General features: G+C 40.8%; 1 protein-coding gene across 1 annotated transcript in view; it reads right to left on the reverse strand.

Annotated features, from left to right (window-relative positions):
* EPB41L4A (erythrocyte membrane protein band 4.1 like 4A) overlaps positions 1-21,592 on the reverse strand; it is a 136,108-nt gene continuing 114,516 nt past the window's right edge. Inside the window, exons 18-24 of the mRNA XM_075726547.1 lie at positions 18,537-18,614; positions 10,148-10,267; positions 4,329-4,376; positions 3,621-3,689; positions 2,645-2,755; positions 1,704-1,785; positions 1-161 (exon numbers count right to left, since the gene is read on the reverse strand). Coding sequence (XP_075582662.1) covers positions 33-161; positions 1,704-1,785; positions 2,645-2,755; positions 3,621-3,689; positions 4,329-4,376; positions 10,148-10,267; positions 18,537-18,614 — 637 coding nt within the window. The 3' untranslated portion in view covers positions 1-32. The remainder of the gene's footprint in view (positions 162-1,703; positions 1,786-2,644; positions 2,756-3,620; positions 3,690-4,328; positions 4,377-10,147; positions 10,268-18,536; positions 18,615-21,592) is intronic.

Consider the following 21,592-nt stretch of genomic DNA (forward strand, 5'->3'; position numbering starts at 1 on the left):
TAAAATCCATTCACCATCTTCAGTTACAGCAGTCAAGTCTCCACTTTGAAGCGTGACACCTGGACAGTTTTTATGATCTTAGTGGTGGATTTTCCATCAACATTGTTAGTGGATAGCTGAGATGTTTCTTCTATTAGGCTGTCTTTAGATCCATTCTGTCTCTGAAGGGAACAAATTAAAACATGTTCTTGAAAAAATATGTATAGCAGAATTTAAATACTGTATTTTGATAACTGCTGCTATGACAGCCTTAGGCTAAGGATATAGCAATTTATATATATACATCCGCCAGGAATATTAAAGCCTCTACATCTATTTGATCAAACAGAATTTTTTCACCCCCTTGCCTCCACTGTCCCCTGCCAGCTGTTGCCCCTCTGTGCTGTTTGGATTCATATTCCCTATTCAGGATATGTCACAACTAATTATTTGATATTTAGCAAAACACTGCAAGAAAGCGCTCACAAGAAATTAATGACCACTATTGTGAGAGGGTCTGGGGCAGAGGGAAAAGAGAGGTGTTTGTGGACACTGAACATTGTAATAGTAATTCCTTCCAGGGCATGAATTTAAGCCACATTGTATTGGGTAAGAATGGAAATAAAACAATATGAATTTTGAACAAGACTCAATCACAAAAGTTATCTATTTCTACAAAGCATGTAGATGTGCTTAGGCCTAAGTATACCAACTTCCCCTTCACTACTGGAGCAAGTCCTTACAGAAACATCAAGGACAGCTCATCTTTTTCAATTTCCATCATATGCAGGAATACAAATATCCTTGAATTCCTATCAAAGAATAGGCAGTCTGTTAGCTAGCCTTAAAGGGAAAAATATCTGCTTATCGTTTTAAAATTGCTCAAGCTTAAGTTATTCTAACTGCTTTTAAGATAAAATATGACATGTTTTGCTGGTTGTATCCTGTGCAGTTTCCACACTACATACAGTATCAGCATGCAGTTTTGGTATATCCACTTGCTAGATTAACAGACATGATGACTGGTGTGGGAAGTTAGGCAGAACTGTGTCTGGATTTCTCCCTTCCATGTTTTGGTTTTCCTTTTGTGTGCCTGTACAACAGACCTGCAAGTGCTTTTTGAATATCATTTGCTTCTCATATTTTGAGTTTAATAAAACTATCAAAGCTGAGAAACATGGTACCATAATTTATGACGAAAGCCAGTGATTACATTTAAAAAGACAAGTTCTATCCTTTTTACATTTGAGTAACTTAAAAAAACTGTTCAGCATTCAGGGGAAAAAAATTTAAAAAAGCAATGCTTGAAGCCCAAGCAACAAAACTCTAAGGAAAGCTCTAAGAAGAGGTGAATAAATGATGGTAGGTTGTGATTACAACTGCATCCTAAGCACACTTGCATATTTGAAGAAATTGTGACAGTTGATTCTCCTCCTGTGAAGAATAGGGTATCATCTTAAGGAAGCATCAAACTCGAACTGGGAAAGAGTCCTCCAGCAGCAGAAGCAGGTATTTGCAGGGGCATGTGCTACAGAACTACATACATTTGGAAAGACAAACAAGTAGTCAGACTGCAAAATGTAAAATTTCAAGTCACACTGCTGGAGAAAAAATCTCAGCCAGCTTTAATTTTCACTGAAAAACAAAGATCTAAATTAAATAAAGCACTAATCCCCCCGCTTCCCTCCAAAAAGGATAATTGCAAAGGATGCACAATTACTAACCTGTTGAGTCAACTGGATGCTGGGACCTCTAGCATCCGAAGATCGTGTAACAGGCAGTGGAGGCACTAGATCAGTTTTCGCGCTGGAATTACAATATTACAGAATAGATATTGCTATAATGAAGTAAACTATAACTGTGCACAAGAAGAATAATGAAACTGACCCAGAGAGCTACACAGATCTGAAAGGCAAAATCCAAAATGCTTATCACCCGACTTTAGACATCCGAAAGCTATCACGCTGGTCCTCAGTAGTTGGTGGACACCTTCGGGGCAGAGGTCATCCCACCCCTTTTCAAGGGGCCTGTCTCCTTCTGGTCTACAGAGGCAGCCCAACTTCATGCGAGATGAGTCTCACCTGAAATCATGGGTGTGCCACACCTCCTTCAGGGTGCCGTCCAGCTAAAACTAGCCTCCCAGGTGGGTGATATCATCAGGAGACAGCTTTTGATATTTAAGGCCTTCATAAAACTAAGAACAGGGCTGTCACTTTTCCATTCGTAAGTACACCCTTCTAGGAAAGACTGATCCACCCTTTGCTGACAAGGGTTGTACTAGAGTTCCCATGAAACAAATTACAGAGTTAATACAGATGACATCTTCACTCTATTAAGGATGAAGGTATCTGGAAAGCAGCTCATGAGTTCTCATCCCTTAGGCAACTTCATGACCTACCACTGAAGAGCAATACAAGTTTATTTTGGCTTTTTCAGTTCTCACCCCTTCCAGTAGATCAAGCAAGCATTTGTGGCCCAAAATAGACCAGAGATGTTTTTGTACTTGTTTGAGTCATTTAGCTCTGAATACCTACTATTTAGAGGGTTGCCTAAATCCTATGCCAGCAAACAACCACATTTATGCCACTTCTAATCTAGCCACAATCTTTGAACAATTTTTGGGCCACACTAAACTAGTCCATTGTTAATAACCACATTCACGTACTTCACTTCAGACAGGACAGATCTTTCACCATCAGAGCACTGGGACCGCCGATACTGACGGTAGCTTCGAGGGGAATGTGAATGCCTAATGCGGATTGGGTCACCTTGAGTCCTGAGAGAGACACAGAATTCACAATTGTTGGTTAGTAAACCAGATGGTTGGCACAAAAACATAACTTCAACTGCAGGCTGAGAGGTCCTCCCATTGCACTGGCTAAATTTAAAAGGCTGATGCTTTTCTTACAAGTCTGTACTTGGAATTCAATGCTTTGAAAGTGCAAAGATCACAAACTAGCATGCCCATATTTAAGAATAAAACTACTTAATATATAATGCATTAATATATACAGCTTTAACATCAGCCTTTTCTGTGTAGTGGTGTTGTGGAAGCACATTATAATGCAAACCAGGATCCCATTTCTGTCACATGCAGCTGCTTACACTGACACATGGCATCCCAAATGGGCAATTATCACAGCGAAATGGATGCCCGCTCTTAAGGAAATTGCTATGCCCCAGCAGCTGCCCATGACAAGCAAAGAAAGCAGTTGAATAGGTCAAACAGTGCCTTAGATGATTGGAATAAAAATTGAAAAGGAAACAGAATTTAGGAGATAACTGGATTTGCTTGTTTGCATTCAGTTCTCTCCGATTCTGTAGTGTATAACATAAAAGGGGTTGATGGATGGCATAGGCAGACATACAGAACATACAGACATCCGTCAGGTTCATGAGTGTTATGGGAGAGAGAGGGAGAGATGAAGATGATTTTTTTTTTTTTTTTTTGGAAAGAGAAAATACTAGGTTTTATAATTATTAATTTTCTTGACCCAACCCATCCTAGAAGAGCATTTGGAGTAGGTAAAAGCTTAGACATTATGTGTAAACCCACTCCTATTTCAGTGTGACAGAGTTCACAGTAAAGTAAGAAAAGTGGGCTTTTATATTCACAAAGAAAAATCTTGACATAAACTCACTCTATTTTAGTGTATGGAATTTCTTTCAATTGCTCCTCAGACAGGCCAGATGGATCCACAAGCTCCTTCCTAGAAAGGATTAGGCAAAGTAAAAAATGTAACAGTAGCTACCAACTGCAAAATCTTTCTTATTTTTATTATATTAGGCTGAAAAGGTTAACTGAAACAAGTTGTTGTCAGCCCTGAAGCTATCTTTACATCAAAATAGGAAACCTATTAAGAAATGTGTCTAACTTCACCTTGATTGCTTCAACTGCATGTCACATCCTGTTCCACCTTACTCTCACCTTCCTGCAAATTTGATCTTGTTGCTTCACAATATATATAAACACTGTGTATACTGAACATAGAATATGTTTTGGAATAGCTAACTATCTTCCTAACTGGTGTTTCTATAGCATGTGGGGCCTCATCCTAAAAGCGTCGGTATTATAAACAAGGACATTTTGGAAGCCTCAGAGGAATAAATCTCTAAAATGCTGTATTTTTCTTTAATTATTCATCTACTTACAATGGTCATCTGTATTCAGTGCATTCAGTGAACTGCAGTATCTTCTACACATAGCAGGTCATTAACACCCACATAATTTACTGTGGCACATAACTAAGTCAGAACGTAATGCCTTATAGCCGCAGTGCAGGGGATGTGAATAACTACATTAGAGGCAAACCAAGCAGCCACTCGGACCCTACAAACACAGTACTTACTGAATATGTTTCCACAGTTCTTCTTTAGCTTGTACATCTGGGCTTCTCCTATAAATACCAACAAGACAACAAAGGCGGAACTGTGAAAACCATTGTCTGATGTGCTGCTGTCCAAATAACTTTTAACAGCACAGACCCTGCATAGAAATCATGGTAAATGTAATCCACCAGTGACTTCAATTTTAAGGTTTGTTATCTCAGAAAATGCATTAAACTTCATCGCTTCATTTCAACTGAGAAGTCATTCCTTGAATGACAGGCTCTCAATCACAATTCCTGTTCTACTAGCCTTCAGCAAGAGTATGCATAAAATATAAACAAGAGCAGAACTTCCCAAGCCAAACTAGTGCCCAGCTACTGCCACCTCTTATCCAGCTGATGACAATGTGTTTTGGAATAACACTTTTGTAAAAGGTTCAGACATTCAGAAATGTCCTGTGGCCCACAGAGCCCTTTGTGGGCAGGAGGAGGGACAGGCCGCACCAGGCTGACACACCAGTAAATCCCTGACCATTCCCAGTGAGCACCAGTAAAGAGGACCCGTTGCTCAGCTGTGATCACGGTACAGCCTCTCGCTTTCTGGACATTTCCAAGATGGGTTTCTGCTCACTTCATTTACCTTTGTGATGTTCAGGACAAAAAAACAACAACGAACAAACCAAACCAGCAATCATGCATGCATACTCACACAGACAAATATTTCAGCAAGTTATTTCACTCACAGAGAAAACACTTAGCCAAAATTGTAATTTCCCAGTTGCAGACACAGAGATGCAGCAAAGCATGCCTAAATGGCATGCCTCGCATTTTCCACTGAATTACAGAAGATACCATCTCCAAACTGGATCCCCTTTGTTTTTATTTTTCTTGTCCTATTTTATTGCAGGGTTACTGCAAAATCACCGCTATTGCTGAAGTTACACCTAGAATTCACCAAAACCCATGCAATAGATTAAATAAGCATTTCACAGAGTGGCAGGGGCTACATTTGCATGGAGAGATCAGATAACTCTCTTCATTGGGATTATATAAACTCAGTGTCAACAGCTAGACTGTTCCACACCACCTGAGATGTGAGGGATGCAACTTTTAGACAGATTTAGCATGCATAAATGCTCGCACTGAAGTCACAGTTTCTCAAAGATTAAGTCTTACATCATCAGATCATACAGCTTGCTTTTTTTCTTAAACAAAAGGGCCTATCACATTCAAAGATGTTTTTGGAGTGATATAATCCAAATTTAAATGAAGATCAAGGAAGACAGCAGAGTTCTGCATTCTAGCATCTCTTAAATCAGCTCTCCCTTGCCCAGAGACAGAGATGTATCAGAATTAATTCCAAACTGCTCTCTAGCACTTATGGTTTCACTGTTTTCTCATTTCACCACTGCTGTGTTTGGCTCATTTCCAGACTTCAGCCTAGGAATAACGTTCACAAACATCTATATTGCACGAAATGTTTTACAGCAGGTGTAAAGGCAGATTATTTATGAATGATAGTGTTTTGGGGTTGTGTTTTTTTTTTTTTTTTTTATTTTACAGGTGCAAAAGTACTGGGAGATATTAGTTTACTGCTTTACAAATAGCAGAGAGAGACAGTAGGGTGAGAAACAACCTTACATTTGTGATTCCCTAGTGGGACTAATATGAACTAATCCATAACCTTCTCATACTCCAAGGTGGCAGCGTGACACTGCTGCCCCAGATGATTCCTGTCCTTGACCAAGCGCTCTGCTGTCTGTTCTGACTGCTCAGGTCCTCATGACAGCAACAGCTACCGCCATGAGTAGCTTGCAGTCTGATTTTTCTCAGCATTCAGAACTTTTTGTGCCTTTACATGTTTGTGTTAATCATAATGCATTTAATTTTCTCTGATTTTCACTTCTCCTACCTCTCCTTCTCCTTTCTTGCATTTACTTCTTCTCTCCTTCTTACATCTGTCCATGCTGTTTTTAACGCCCTGATGCACTAGCTTGGTATGCAGTGGCATTTAACAGCCTTTTTCACCCCTCAGTTTTGAACTGATTTCTCCTTCCGTGCAACCCCCTGCTCACAAAACAGCAGCTGCAAACCCTGCATTCACCCTGGGGCTGGGAAGATAGGCATCCTCTTCTGAGGCTGAATAATCAGGCAGTGGGGAATGTGAAAGCTCCCTGAAAAATGACAGCTTCTCCAAGGAGGCTTTGTAATGCTTACAAGCCCTAGTTTGCCCGAGGAAGCAAAGCCTGAAGGTCACTCCCAAACCCAGAATCCCTACAAAGCAGGGTATTGTGCATGACCCATCTGATCGACTCATGTTTTTTACTTATTCATGGAAATACAACAGTTCAGGATGTGGCCTTAAGTCTCACGTATCACCAAACACCATGTGAAGCCTCACCTACGGTAAGAAATACTAATTTGTGGGGCCGTGTGGAAAGAGGGTGGTTAAATAAGAAGTCATCTTCGTTTCTCTGTTTTCTAGGAACTGCGCCTCCTGCTTTCTGCGTCCAGCTCCAGGTATCTAATTCTGTGATCTCTGCCATTCTCCTTCCTTCCACACCTGCAACTACACTAATAAGGAAGCCACTACTGTAAAATATCCATTTAGCAATATGGCATCCCACAGGAAAAAAACCAAAACAAAAAAAAGGGAAATGGCTAAATGCAATGATTCCTCAGAGCAAACTGCTTTTATGAATTCCCATCTTGACATTATTTATTTTCCATCTGTTTAAGAAGTGTCACCATACTGTGATAACCTCACAACATTTATTCAAGCTAACTCCCCACAGAAGAATATGTCACAGATAAAGTTGCATCTAGATAATAAGATAAAAGTATCTTATTAAGAGCATTTTCCTTCCAAAGGTCTGTTCCTGCTTCCTTTGAAGGCAAAATTAAGCAATGCTTACAAAAATAAAGGTCTTGTTAAGGTGAAATGTAGGTATTGCATATACTGCATAGGAAATTCATGTTTGTATAGCTCTTAACAGCCCACAACAAAGCAATCCTTCTATTAAATCTTTAAAGCCAGATCACAATCCCTCTTTCATTTTGTTTTCCTCTTTTTACTGTGAATTGTTTTAGAACTCACAGTTTTGACATATAATGTATAATCAAATTGTCCTATTGCAGTATCTGAATCAATAGCTTCTGGACAATTTGTACGCTAATCAGATTCTCTAATGCACAAGACATCTAATGGGAATTCCCAGTAAGTGATGAGTCTCCAGGGGTTTTTTGTTTATTTTTATTTCGTTTTCACACACTTGAACAGCTCTACACATTAATAAGGTCTACATTATTTCTTGTGTCTGCATCTGCACCCTTATTAATATTTCAGTTTGAGTCACAAATGGTAAATTTAAATAGCCATGGAATTTTAATGGCCATTCTTCTTAATTAAAAAAAGCCCTTTGGCTACACAGATGTTTTACATGAACTCTTGAAAATAAACCCTGTAGAACTAGAATTGGGAGCTCTCTCTATTTGCTGATTCCTTTAGGAGAAAGAAAGGTCAAATTCTTGTCAAATATTTTTATTCCTGAGACCAAGGAGACACCACCCCACCACCACCAGTGATTAATATTACTCATTATCAAACAAATGAAATGCATTGTGCCAGGCACAGTAACAAATATTTCAGCCATTACTTCATGCTTCCAAAGTGAACCTCCAGTTAAGCTGACTGCAATAAGGAACTTAATGTGAAAGACTTATCTATACTACTAAAATGAAGGTTTTGTATTAATTGTTAAAGGTGCAAACTGAAATGATCACATGACCAGATTTAAAAACAAAACCAATCATACCTTACACCGTAGGGAATCACATTTCCCTTCCCTCTGACCCACATCCAGTCATGTAAGCAAACACCTCAGCTGAACTAAATTAAATAAATGCTCTTATAACCTACTGCAGGTTAACAGTTAAATGCCTTTTACTAAACCTTTTTTAAAGCATTTTGAAATGAATTCCCATTTTACTTTTTTAGTTCCTACTTGAAATATTAAGGATCTCTGCCATATTTGGGAAGTTTGGGCTTATTTCATTGTTTGGGGTTTGGGTTTTTTTAATTGAAGAGTGAGGCAAAACAGAGGAATACAGTCATCACTAACACAATAGGGAAAAGAAATGAGAAGCCATGCAAAATCTTCAGGATTTCTTCATTTCTTTGCTTCCTCTAGGACCTTTCCTTGTCAAGTAAGATGCTACACATTTACATTTTTTGCTAATAGTAGTTTAAATAAAATATAACTCAGAATGACACTGTGCGGGAAGATAAAAGCCATTTCATAAGTTAAGTTAGCCACAAGAGGGAGTCTGTGCTGGCCAAGCAATGAAATTTACTGGGCCTACGGGGAAAAAAAAGGAAAGTTGGCTATAAATTTTACCTAAACATTATTAACTGAGTAGATTTTCTTGTTTACAGCACTTTCTGTATATAGTAAAAAAATGTAAATCAAACTTAATCAGCTATATTTTGTGGATTCCATACAAGTGAGCTTTAATATTCCTGATTTTTAGTAATATATCATTGTATAATTACACCTAATAACATTTGACTTTTGTGCAGCTGAAAGTGAACAAGTCTGTACAAAGCCAGTTAAAGTAGAAATTCCAACATTTGGAATTTTAATGGCAAATTCTATTTCTCATAAAAGAATGAAAAGTGTACACTATGAAACTGGAGACAGAAATGAGTTCTAGCAACATGGGCAACTGAAAACAGAACTTAAGTGGATTTTAATACCGGAACTTCAGTGCGGATTACGGTTTCAGTTAGTATGAATGAAATAATCATTTAAGGCACTATACAGTTTCTCTGGGTAAGTCTTAACATGAAAGGTAGATTTAAGAAAGGGCATTAATGGGAAGTATCTACGTAAGTGTTTTACAGAGGCAACACGTTACACCATCAGCATCAGGGCCAGACAACTCATCCATTTTAGCCAGGCAGTGAGGGTGGGGATATTATTTCAAAGACTGCGCTTTCTTGCCTCCTCTCTCAGTGCCTCACAGCTGCTCCCCTGGCGTTCTTCAACACCCCTGCCCTGCCCTGCCCTGCCTGCCAGGCACGCTGATGCTGGCGCTGCTTCGGATGGTTGCTTGGACAGCAGATTAGGCTGGACGCAAACACCATACAAAAGAGTGTGTCTATACCCCAAAACCATGCCATTAAAAGAAAGATATACATTAAAAGAAATCAGCATTTTCATTAGTTTGAGAAAATTAATTTTAGAAGCTCACAACTTCACCATGTCAAAACCGGCTGTCAGCAGGAATGGCACTGCCTGGCAGCACAGTTCCATCATGGAAATCCTGACATCAGGATGCAATAAATCACTGACTGCTGCTTGCCAATGGTAATTTGATATGGAGACATCAGTAGCTGGTCTCATCTGGAACAATACTACAGACATTATATGATTAAACAAGTGTGCATGCATTTCATAAAAATGCCTACATCTATCACACAAAATCTCAATGTTTTCACATAACATGCTGCCCAGAAGAGGGGAATCACTGTTCTCATTACAGAACTAATGTTCAATGAGCCACAAAACCATCCAGGACTCCATCCCAGGTGATGGAGACAGTTCCTAACAAGTCCCGTTACAAAGGCCTTCTCATGTCATTTATACCTTGAAATTCAAATCACTATATGAAAGAAGTTTGACCACAAAGACAAATCTGCTAATGTGAGAACATGCCACGTGTGAGAGTCTCTGTTCCTCAGCAGATGAGAGCCATCACCACACTGAAGATATTCCTCCTGCTTTTAACATGCTACAGCAGCCTTAACTTTCCCGTCAAAGAGGACAAGGGTTACATACGATCGAGATCTGTGCCTGGATCGCCGATAGTTTGGATCTGCCTGGTTTTTCTCCTTTTGTCGCCGTAGTACAGCTTCCCACTGAGGAGCTGAGTCAACCATGTCATTCTCTTGCCGTAATCTGCAAAAGAATTTGTGGGAGTTTAGTCTGAGGTCTCTGACACAGGACGCTCTGAGAAGCAGCGGGGTATTTTTTCCCCACAAAAATCCAGCTCCTGCAATGCAATACTTTAACTTTTTATCTTGTTAAATTTTAAGTAATGCTCCCAAACTACATTAAAACATAAGAATCTGTATCAAAGAAAACTGACTGATTTGCTATTTAGAAAAAGTGTAAGCCAAAAATGAGATGATCCTGTTCAAAAACAAGACTACAACTTGAATTCAATCTGTCTTTCCAGCCTAAGCCAAACACCTGGAAGTTTTTTCCTGCTTAAGTATTCACATCCACCTCACCTATAGCAAGTGCAAGCCCAACATCATGGTACAAGCTCTACTACTACAACTTTTCCATATACTTTGTTGCAGCATGCACTTCCCTAGGATCCAGGGAAAATCCCCCAGGGATGCCCTTGGTGAGTTCCTGCTCAGAGGAAATGATCCCTTTACCCTGACCTGCAACAAAGCCCAGGATGCATGCAGATCTCCCTGGCTGCCCCCGACACATGTAATCCCACCACTACCACCCCTTCCGGACCGCCCCTATGGCTTCTGCCCCTGTCTCTGCTTGTGTGCTTCTAAATGACATGATACGCCTTTTAGTACTTATTGGCATGTAGTTCAGATTAAACCAAATGTCAAAATCCTACAAATTCACCACATTTGCTAGAAGACTGAAGTAACTCTATGATGACACAACCAGCCAGGGCAACTGGCGTGCCAGTGTTTGGCCATTTAAAGCTCTACAGATGCTTCACAGTTCTGGGGTTGCACATGTGAGTGGTGTGATGAAATGCTGAGGTGGAAAAAAAAGGTATGCTTGGTCACAGCAGTGAATTTAAAATTCAGCAGGGATTTAGAAAGAACCCTGGAAAACATCAGTCCAGGAATGGATTCTCTGACAGGACAGTACGGCTGGCATACTGAAGAAACAAGAGGAGCTTAACAAAAACCAGGAAGACTGACAGGTAAAACAAACAAACAAACCAACAGAGATAAAAGGATTACACTGGTGACATGACTAATAGGAAATGCAAAGCATGCTGTTGTTGCTCTTCACTACAGATGGACCTTTCTCCTTGAGTTTTGAATTGTACCAGGCTAAACTGGCTACACAGGCTGCTGCTTTTCCTTTAATCAGATCTCCCACAGGCATAATGAATTTTGAGCTGGATTCCCAACTACTGTAAACAGCCACAACTCTACCAAATGGCAGTAAGCATCTGGAGAAGACCACCACGTCATGTTTTGATTTCTAAGCAAGTCTTTTTAAACCTGTAATCTGGTGACAGGGATTAAAATCATAGAATCATAGAATCATAGAATCGTTTAGGTTGGAAAAGACCTTTAAGATCATCCAGTCCAACCATTAACTTACACTACCAAGTCTACTCTAAGCCAATCAAGGGTAGACTAGACTAAACCATGTCCCAAAGTGCCACATCTACCCGTTTTTTGAACACAAAATAAACGTGTCTAAGGATTTCGTAGAAGAACTCACACAGCAACAAGTAATGAATTGTGATTTTCATCCTGAATAGTCCACTTTGTGGAGACAGCAGTCACCCCACATGGTATAAACACTATCAACTGCCTCACAGTCATTTGCACAAAAAGAAGACATGCAGCTGCCAGACCAGCGCTGCTGCCATAGGTGGGGGGGTCTGCCCGCTTGCCAGTACCTTGCCCCATGTCTCCCAAACAACAACTCCTAACAGGTCAAGTAGACAGCTGTGCTCCGAAGGAGGCATTCAGATGCTTGCTGTAAAATAACCGAGAGCTACTCATTCTTCTCAGGAAACCCACACAACGCAACAGAGCACGAGGTCCATACTCTGGCAATGAGCACATGTGATCCTGCACCTCCGTGTTTGAAGCCACACTTCCACACAGACCATGAATGCCCTCTTGTTAAGGGAATACAAAGCATCATTTCTGCTCTGGTCCATTCTACTAATCTAGTAGATTAGCATCTACTGCTGTGTAGCAAGCACAGTCCTTAGCAATACATTTATTCATCTTCAAGTACTTCGTATTTCTACTCTGCCTCCTCTCTTCTACTTGTTGTAACATACAACAGTGTTCATCATTCCGATTTATCTCTTTAATTTGAGCAAAATACCAAAAATATAAATATATAAAGTATCATGGCAGCTATTAAAAGAAGCAGAGTCAGCACACTCAAAGTACTGCTGTACCACAGCAGAACTCTATTAGATGGAGACACAAAGCAACAAAGCATTCATTCTGCAGCTGCAAAGAGAGGTACTATGCTCACATTTAACAATGTAAAGGATGACCAGGGTAACACAATGTCTACACAAAATACATTATTTAGCTGCAATGATCAAATCATAACAAGTCTGGGGCAAAATCTTTAGCTTTTTGGCAACAGAGATAACAAAAAAAAAAAAAAGTAGAAAGAAATTTAACTCAAAACCTAAATTTCTATTTAAAAATACTTTTGACAAAAAAGTGTTGCCCTTGTACTCCAAGTCCATTACAACTTTCCTTTCATTCTTTTCACTTTTTGCTCCTACAAAGGAACAAGTTGATTTATGTCTTACGGAAAAAAAAAAATCCTTGTTACTGGCATGTGAAATAAACCCAGTTGAGATTAATAGCTATCACAGTGACAAATTAGGCATTGTTTGCAGGAAGACTTGATGGTAAAATGGAAAGTCGTAAGACTATCATCACTCATCTGTTGACTTAGAGATGTTTTGTCCCCTTTCAGGCGATATGATAGCAAGCTACTTTTATGCAATGATCAACTCTTTTAAGAGAAGCAACTCTGAAGACTTGTTTCTTGAAATCTCACTCAAAATATCTGAGCATAAAGTTATCATTTAGGTACAATGTACAACGAGGGGTTCATTGGGGATGTGAACGTCAAAGGAGCACTTGGCCGCAGTGATCATGAGATGGTGGAATTCAGGATCCTGAGGGCAGGGAGAAGAGTGAAAAGCAAGATCACAGCCCTGGACTTCAGGAGAGTGGGCTCTGGCCTCTTCAAAGATCTCCTTGGAAAAGTCCAGTGGGATAAGGTCCTGAAGGGAAAAGGGGCTCAAGAAAGCTGGTTAATATTTAAGAATCACCTTCTCCAAGCTCAAGAGAAGTCCATCCCAGCGAGTAGGAAGTCAGACAAAAATGCCAGGAGGCCTGCATGGATGACCAAGGAGCTCCTGGCAAAACTCAAACACAAAAAGGAAGCATGCAGAAGGTGGAAGCAGGGGCAGGTAACATGGGAGAAATACAGAGCCGTTACCCAAGCATTCAGGGATGAGGCTAAGAAAGCCAAAGCTCAAACGGAATTGAATCTGGCCAGGGATGTCAAAGGCAATGAGAATCATAGAATCATAGAATGCTTTGGGTTGGAAGGGACATTTAGAGGTCATCTAGCCCAACCCCCCTGCAGTGAGCAGGGACAGCTTCAACTAGATCAGGTTGCTCAGAGCCCCATCCAACCTGACCTAGAACGTTTCTAGGGATGGGGCCTCCACTACCTCTCTAGGCAACCTGTTCCAGTGCTTTACCACCCTCACTGTAAAAGATTTCTTCCTTATATCCAGTCTAAATCTACCCTTCTTTAGTTTAAAACCAGTACTCTTTGTGCTATCACAACAGGCCTTGCTAAAAAGATTGTTCCCATCTTTCCTACAGGGCCCCTTTAAGTACTGAAAGGCTGCAATAAGGTCTCCTCGCAGCCTTCTCTTCTCCAGGCTGAACAACCCCATCTCAGCCTGTCCTCGCAGGAGAGGTGCTCCAGCCCTCGGATCATTTTTGTGGCCCTCCTCTGGACCCACTCCAACAGGTCCATGTCCTTCTTGTGCTGAGGGCCCCAGAGCTGGATGCAGTACTCCAGGTGAGGTCTCACCAGAGCAGAGCAGAGGGGCAGAATCACCTCCCTCGTCCTGCTGGCCACGCTTCTTTTGATGCAGCCCAGGGTTCAGTTGGCTTTCTGGGCTGCAAGTGCACATTGTTGGCTCATGTCCAGCTTTTCATCCACCAGTACCCCCAAGTCCTTCTCTGCAGGGCTGCTCTCAATCCCTTCATCCCCCAGCCTGCATTGATATCGGGGGTTGTCCCAACCCAGGTGCAGGACCTATAGAAGAAGGGCTTCTGTAAGTAGAGAGGTGGCAAAAGGAAGGCTAGGGACTGCTGCTGAATGAGGCAGGGGACCTGGTGACACAGGACATGGAAAAGGCGGAGGTACCAAATGCCTTCTTCACCTCAGTCTTTACTAGCAAGACCAGCCTTCAGGAATCCCAGGCCCAGGGGTAACCCCTTGCTGGAGCAAGGAAGACATACTATTGGTGGAAGAGGATCAGGTCAGGGGCGACTTAAGAAAACTGGGCATACATAAGTCCAGGGGCCCACAGGTGCAGAGGGAGCTGGCTGATGTCACTACAAGGCCTTTCTCAATGATCTTTGAATGATCATGCCAATTCACAGAAGTGCCTGAAGACTAGAGGAAAGCAAATGTCACTCATGTCTTCAAGAAGGGCAAGAAGGAGCACGCAGGGAACTACAGGCTGGTCAGCCTCACCTCAATCTCCAGAAAAGTGATGGAGCACCTAATCCTGGAAACCATTTTCAGGCACATAAAATACAAGAAAATAACAAGGATTAGTCAGCACAGATTCACCAAGGGGAAGTCATGCTTCACCAACTTGAGAAACTTCTACAATGAAATGACTGGCTTGGTAGATGAGGGGAGATCAGTGGATATTGTCTACCTGGAGTTCAGGAAGGCTTTTGGTGGTGTTTTCCCACAAGATCCTCATAGAGAAGCTGCTGAAGTGTGGGCTGGATGAGCAGACAGTGACGTGCATTGAAAACTGGCTGAACAGCCAGACCCAGAGGGAGGTGATCAGAGGCATAAAGTCTAGTTGGAGGTCAGTAACTAGTGGTAGACCCCAGGGGCTGATACTGAGTCCAATCCTGTTTCACATCTTCATTAATGATCTGGATGATGGGGTAGAGTGCACCCTCAGCAAGTTTGCTGATGACACCAAACTGGGAGGAGGGGCCGATACACCAGAGGGTCATGTTGCCATCCAGAGAGACCACAATATGTAGGAGAAATGGGCCGACAGAAACCTCATGCAGTTCAACAAGGGTAAGGGCAAAGTCCAACACCTGGGGGGGAACAACCCCAGGCACCAATACATGCTGGGGCCACCCAACTGGAAAGCAGCTTTGCGGAAAAGGATCTGCGCATCCCAGTGGACACCAAGTTGGGCATGAGCCAGCAACATGCGCTTGCAGCAAAGCAGCTGAATGGTATACTGGGCTGCATTAGGCAGATTACTGTCAGCAGGTCAAGGGAGGTGATCCTTCCCCTCCACTCAGCACTGGTGAGGCCACACCTGGAGTACTATGTCCAGTTCTGGGCTCCTCAGTACAAGAGAGACATGGACATACTGGAGAGAGTCCCTTGAAGGACCACCAAGATGATGAAGGGCCTGGAGCATCTCTCCCAGGAGAAAAGGCTGAGAGAGATGGGACTGTCCAGCCTGCAGAAGAGAAGGTTCATGGGGATCTCATTAATGTATATACATACCTGAAGGCAGGATGCAAAGAGGACAGAGCCAGGCTCTTCTCAGTGGTGCCCAGTGACAGGACCAGAGGCAATGGGCACGCACTGAAACACAGGAGGTTGCCTCTGAACATCAGGAATCACTTTGTCACTGTGAGGGTGACTGAACACTGGCAGAGGTTGCCAAGGGAGGTGGTGGAGTATCCCTCCTTGGAGATACTCAAAAGATGTCTGGGAATGGTCCTGGGCACCCGGTTCTAGATGACCCTGCTCAAGCAGGGGGGTTGGACCAGGTGACCTCCAGAGGACCCTGTCAGCCTCAACCATTCAGTCATTCTGTGATTCTAATCACATAGGTCTTCTAAGTATAGTCAAGTAGAAGACTATGCTCCAGTACACACTGTCTACTAGTTTAATATATTTTTATCCACACAATAAATTTTGACCATAGGATTAAAAATAGCAAATAGGTTTCTTCTGTGACTGAAATATCCTCATCATAGGTTCCTTAATTTTTCCTTAATTTCATATGAACCTCTGCTTAGGATAAAACATTCATATGATGCAGTGAAACCTCAAAGACTGAGATCGAGGAAAGAACTTCTCCCTAACCTTTTTCCAGTGTTTTACCTTCAGAAGTTCTCATCTGCATTTCTGTTTTTTTCTGATAATTAGTTTTCATCTGATAAATAGTTCACAGTGATCTACTCTCGTGTGAACAATAAATTCTACTCTTCTATGATCAGAAGCATGTTCTTTTGGGTAATGTGAGTATTCAGTCATTTTATTCCAATAAAACAATACAACTTTGTGTCTTCTTGTGCCAGGGACTTGATTATCATACTGGGAAATAAATTAGTATTAATCTATGCAACAGGTAAAACTTGAGTAACAGCACTTGCAAGCCTCATTATATTGTCCCATTTAACCCTGTTAGGGCTGACTCACCTCTGCTAACGGGAAAGCTGTTCAGTGCCTGTGCCCTTTCAACTTATTATATTCCTGCTGTGACTGCTAACAAAATGCAGAAATTCATTATGACTGGTGGTTTTCCTGCACCTAATGACAAGGAACAAGTCTCAGACCTCCAGCTCATTTAGTACTTGTTTACTTTAACACTGATAATGACTTCTGATCTGGTCTGATTTCAAGTAACCACCTAAGAGAAAGAAATGCTGCGACATTAACATTTTTGATGTATCCTACATTTCTGAAAATGTGAAAAAACCAAACACAATCCATACAAATGGACTTGTTTTTTCTTTTTAATTTTAAGCGCTTTTCCATGAGGTGAGGAAGCGTTGGTAAAGGCCCTTTTATTCTTCAGAAAATGATAAGCAGTACTTAATCCTTCTTACAATTCAATCTTTATATTGCAAGAAGCTCTTAAAAACATTCTTGTGGTCAGTCTCTAATTTCCTTCACTTGCTTGTGGAGCTCCCTGAACAAGAAGTTTCACAGGAGAAAAAACCTGGCAAGAGTGTTCTAAGAGAAAGTGATACAAAATACCATTTACCTTCTGATCACTGACACTATACTCAGCATTTCATTCAAAGTTCAGAGCTCACCTGGAAAACAGATCTTCCATGCACACTAGGTTATTGTTAGCTGAGCATCTCACAAGACTATGCTCTGATTTAAATAAACGCCAAAGAAATCTCATGGCTCAGCTATGCTTATAGCAGCCCATTTGAATGTCACAATGATTTTTTAGCATCTCTCTAAATACGCAAGTCATGCTTAAAATATTATTATACTGCATACTTCTGCAGCACTATCTAGCATATAATTATTTCTAAGAGCTTCCAAATATCTGAAAATCATTTATCACTCATAGTGCTGCATGTGAGACCACAGGAAACTATGGCAGCTTGTGCAGACAGCTTCTTAGAAGATTTGCCTTAAACAATTCCTCTTTTGTCCAGTGACAGTTCTCTGATGCTCTGTTTCATGAAGAAATTCTATGTGCTTTTAAAAATACATTTTCATAAATAGCTCTCAAATGCTCTTATCTCAAGTGAAACATAAAAGTTGCAGTTCTGAAGGAATTTTTTTGCTACAATAAATCAGTTGTTATGCTAATTTTTTCATATCAGTGACAAGAAAAATAGAATATAAAAACCCAAACTTGCTAGCATCACTTGATATTAACTACTGTTGTCCTATTAAAAGCTTACATGGTACACATTTTGGGTTTAAGCCCACACTTTACATTTTGGAAAATAAAAATATTTATAAAATAAAATACATGCATTTAAAAATAACACTGAGTTTCAGATCCATTAAAATATTTTTATTATTCTCCTCAAGAGCTTATTTGCTGCTAAAATTCTGCACTTGAAATTTTTGAGGTATTGAAGTATATGCTGTGAATATCTTGTCATCACCATTATCCACTTTGTTTGCATTAATATTGCAAGTCCTTTGTAAACGTGCCCCACATTTGATTTTGCAGTTCATTAATGAGTTCTCAAGCAACAGCAGGTATGCATTCATTGCATACACCTTTGACATATATGTATTTTGGCAGTTATCTCTCTTCTTATTCAAAAAAGTACCTTAAGCTGCCTCAGGAGGATTGTATATATATAAAACATGTTAGATTCCTTCTTACTAGGTTTATCTCAGAAAATTCCATCTCCATTTGTTTATGTTTCATGTTTCTATGTCTAAAATATATAAAGGTCACCTGTTTCTCTTCTTCCGGTGCTCTCTATTGGAATTTTCTGATTCACTGCCACTGCTGGTGTTACAGCGAGACCGTGATCTAGAGAGGAGAAAAGCAACATCTCAAGGTGAATTTATCCATTAACATCTGAAGTACTGAAGTTCTAAACAAGGAATGAACAACACTGCAAAGACATTACTAGGAAAATCAGAATTAAAAGACTCTGAAGGGCTTGTCTACACTGAAAGTCATATTATCTTTTTCTCATTAATTGATTGGGAATAAGTGCTTTCAAGGTAGTGCACCCAGAGTGCAGTGTCAGGTGAGTGCTATTTTACTTCTGAATCATTGCACTGCATTTTTGTTTGTCTGTTTTATTTTATCTCTCAGTATTCTTTGTCTGTACACCACAGTGAAAAGTTTCTTTGAGGTGTGAAATGTTTCGTCTTTAAACTGTATGCATTCTGGCTCTTTTCTTCTTGCATATTGTGGGACACCCAACAACACATTAATTCTGGTTTTGCAGGCAAAACAAAATGCTCACCAGATCTGTCTTCTTCTATTCACCTCAACCTCTATCTGGCTTCTAGTAAGTTCATATAATTTTTCAAATGTCAGGCAGTATGGACAAAGCACCACTAACACTGTGATTCTACTGATCTTTATAAATACAGAAAGGCTGAAGTGCACAGATTGTCAGGTGTGTGTATCAGCACAGTTTTGGGATGACCTAATGCACAGCTACAAAGATGGTGCATCATGTGAGGAGAAAGAAATAAAGCAGTTACTTCTGTATCAGCTCTGACTGCGAATCTTCAAATAGTAAGGTGACATTTATGGTTCTGATTATTTATTACTGAAAAAGACTGGTGGAACAGGCTGATGCTGAACTTCAAGAAGAAAATGGGCATATGCCTACCTACAGGCAAACTCCTCTCAGGAGAGAGAAGTGCTTAGCCACTACTATCTGAGACCCTTAAATCCTTCATTGCCACCGATCAACATTTTGGAGCAGATAGACCAGCTGTCAGGGCTCTGGTGCTAGAAACCAGGACTCTTGTTACTCCATCACTGGGCTAGGTCCTAAAAAATTACACTCTTATCAAAACCTGGTCTGGACCATTCTTTAGTGGGATGATGGTCTCTGAAAGCAACCAAAGAAAGACATGTTTCTCTGCAGCACTGACAGCCCAGCTGATTAATGGGGAAAGTGGATCAATATTAACTAGAGGGATTTAGGATATTGGGAGTTAGAATCAGTGATGATTTTGCTGCAATGGAAAAGAGAAATTGTCTTCTGAGGTCTCTGGGTGTGAAATAGGAGATTATAAGGGATGAATCCTGATGCTACTGACAGAGACACATACTTTCTCGAGCCTCTTGGCTTTTGTTTTGCTCTTTGAAAAGCCACTTTTGTAAGAGAACAAATTTGTTAAACTAGACCTCAAACAAACTTAGGAGTGCAGGCAGTTCATTAGGTGTAGGTAACAGGTAAGGGGAAGCATTTCATGACAAGGTTGGAGGCTATTGACAAGCACCTGCTCATTGCACGTTCTAACAGTTTAGGGAGAAGAGCCCAAACAGGACGAGAGCAGATGAGAGAGACTTCCTAGGGAACAGAACAGCTGCAGCATGGACCTCCCCTGAGTGTCCTATCTGGTCAGGGACATATCACTCTACCCTCTGTCTCTGAAACTAGGACACTGTTACAGATCTCATTCTGACACAGCTGTCTCATGGATTTGCCCGTAATACCAGTGAATTATGGTTGGTTTTATCAAATTGCCGTCATTAAATGCCTCAGAGTCTATGGAGTCTGGTCTCCCTCCTCTCCCAAACTAGGAAATCATTAACTCAAATAGCTCCCAATCAAACAGAAATGTTTTAGAATAAGCCTAGGAAAATCAGTTCAACCCAGCTTGTCTGTAGGGAATAGGCTTGGAAAAGTGACATTCCCCTAGAGGAGAAGCAGAAACCTCTCCCCATCCCCAAATTTCATGGCTCATAATTTAAAGCCATTGAGAGGCCCAGGACAGCCAGTTTCCCAGGTAAAAATACACATTTCTGGGTGAAGCTGAAAGTGGGGGTAAGAAAGATGTATGTTACTGCAGAACAATGTAACCGCAAAGGAAGAAGGAAGATTAAAAGATTGTGTCCAAAAGATTGTTGGCTCAAGCACATTCAGAGAGCTCAGAGCAATAAATGCCCCAGAACTGCAACAGACATTACATGCCCAAAAGCATACCTTTTTTCCCCCTAAATCTTATCAGATGTTTAATAAATATTCCACTAATCTTGAATCTCAACTTTACTAGGTCATCCAAGCAACACTGTTCTTTTACACTTCCAGGTCATCAGAGCGACTCTGTTCTTTTACATTTCTCAGCACTTCAAGTATTTTCTTACTCTGATTTAAGCAATTTATCCCATAAGGTATGAAGGCAGCAAAAATCTCACCGTGGCAGGAGAAGTGCAAGATAAAACATCCTATTTGCTCAAATTCAAGATAAGCCTTTCTCTAGCTTTTCAGGAATGGAAATCTGATCCACCTTTTGGATACTGCACATCAAATTACCTTGTGTTCCCTGTCAGGAAAGTACTTTTGAGGAGACAGCAGAGCTGCTGAGCTGTCAGCTGAGTGGCAGCTGCTCATGCTGGGTGTCAGAATACTATCTTTCACTGAATATTAAACATCAGCTTTTATTGAACTGAATAAAATACCAAAAAAGGAAACAAAGGTGGTTTCTGAAGTCAGGTGCAAGAACACATGAGATCTGCCTGATCTCTGACAATTACAAAGCGCCTTTCATCCTCATGTTTTCTTGGTCATGCAATATATTGATATTTTGCAGGTGGTATATATATATCGTCTGACACAAGGAGCAAGAAAGAAGGCATAGTCAGTTTGGCAAGAGAGACAGAACAAACACAGCCCAGGAGGGGGCTTGGGATGTGGGGCAGGTTGCAGGATTTGCTATTTCAGAGAAAGAGTTGACAGAGAAGGCTCATATTCTGGTGCAGTCCTTTTCTGATTAAATCAGAGAAAAGCAGCAAAATTGTGAGGAAGTGGAGAAGGT

Source organism: Pelecanus crispus, chromosome Z (assembly GCF_030463565.1).
Source record: "Pelecanus crispus isolate bPelCri1 chromosome Z, bPelCri1.pri, whole genome shotgun sequence".
NCBI classification, from domain to species: Eukaryota; Metazoa; Chordata; class Aves; order Pelecaniformes; family Pelecanidae; genus Pelecanus; species Pelecanus crispus.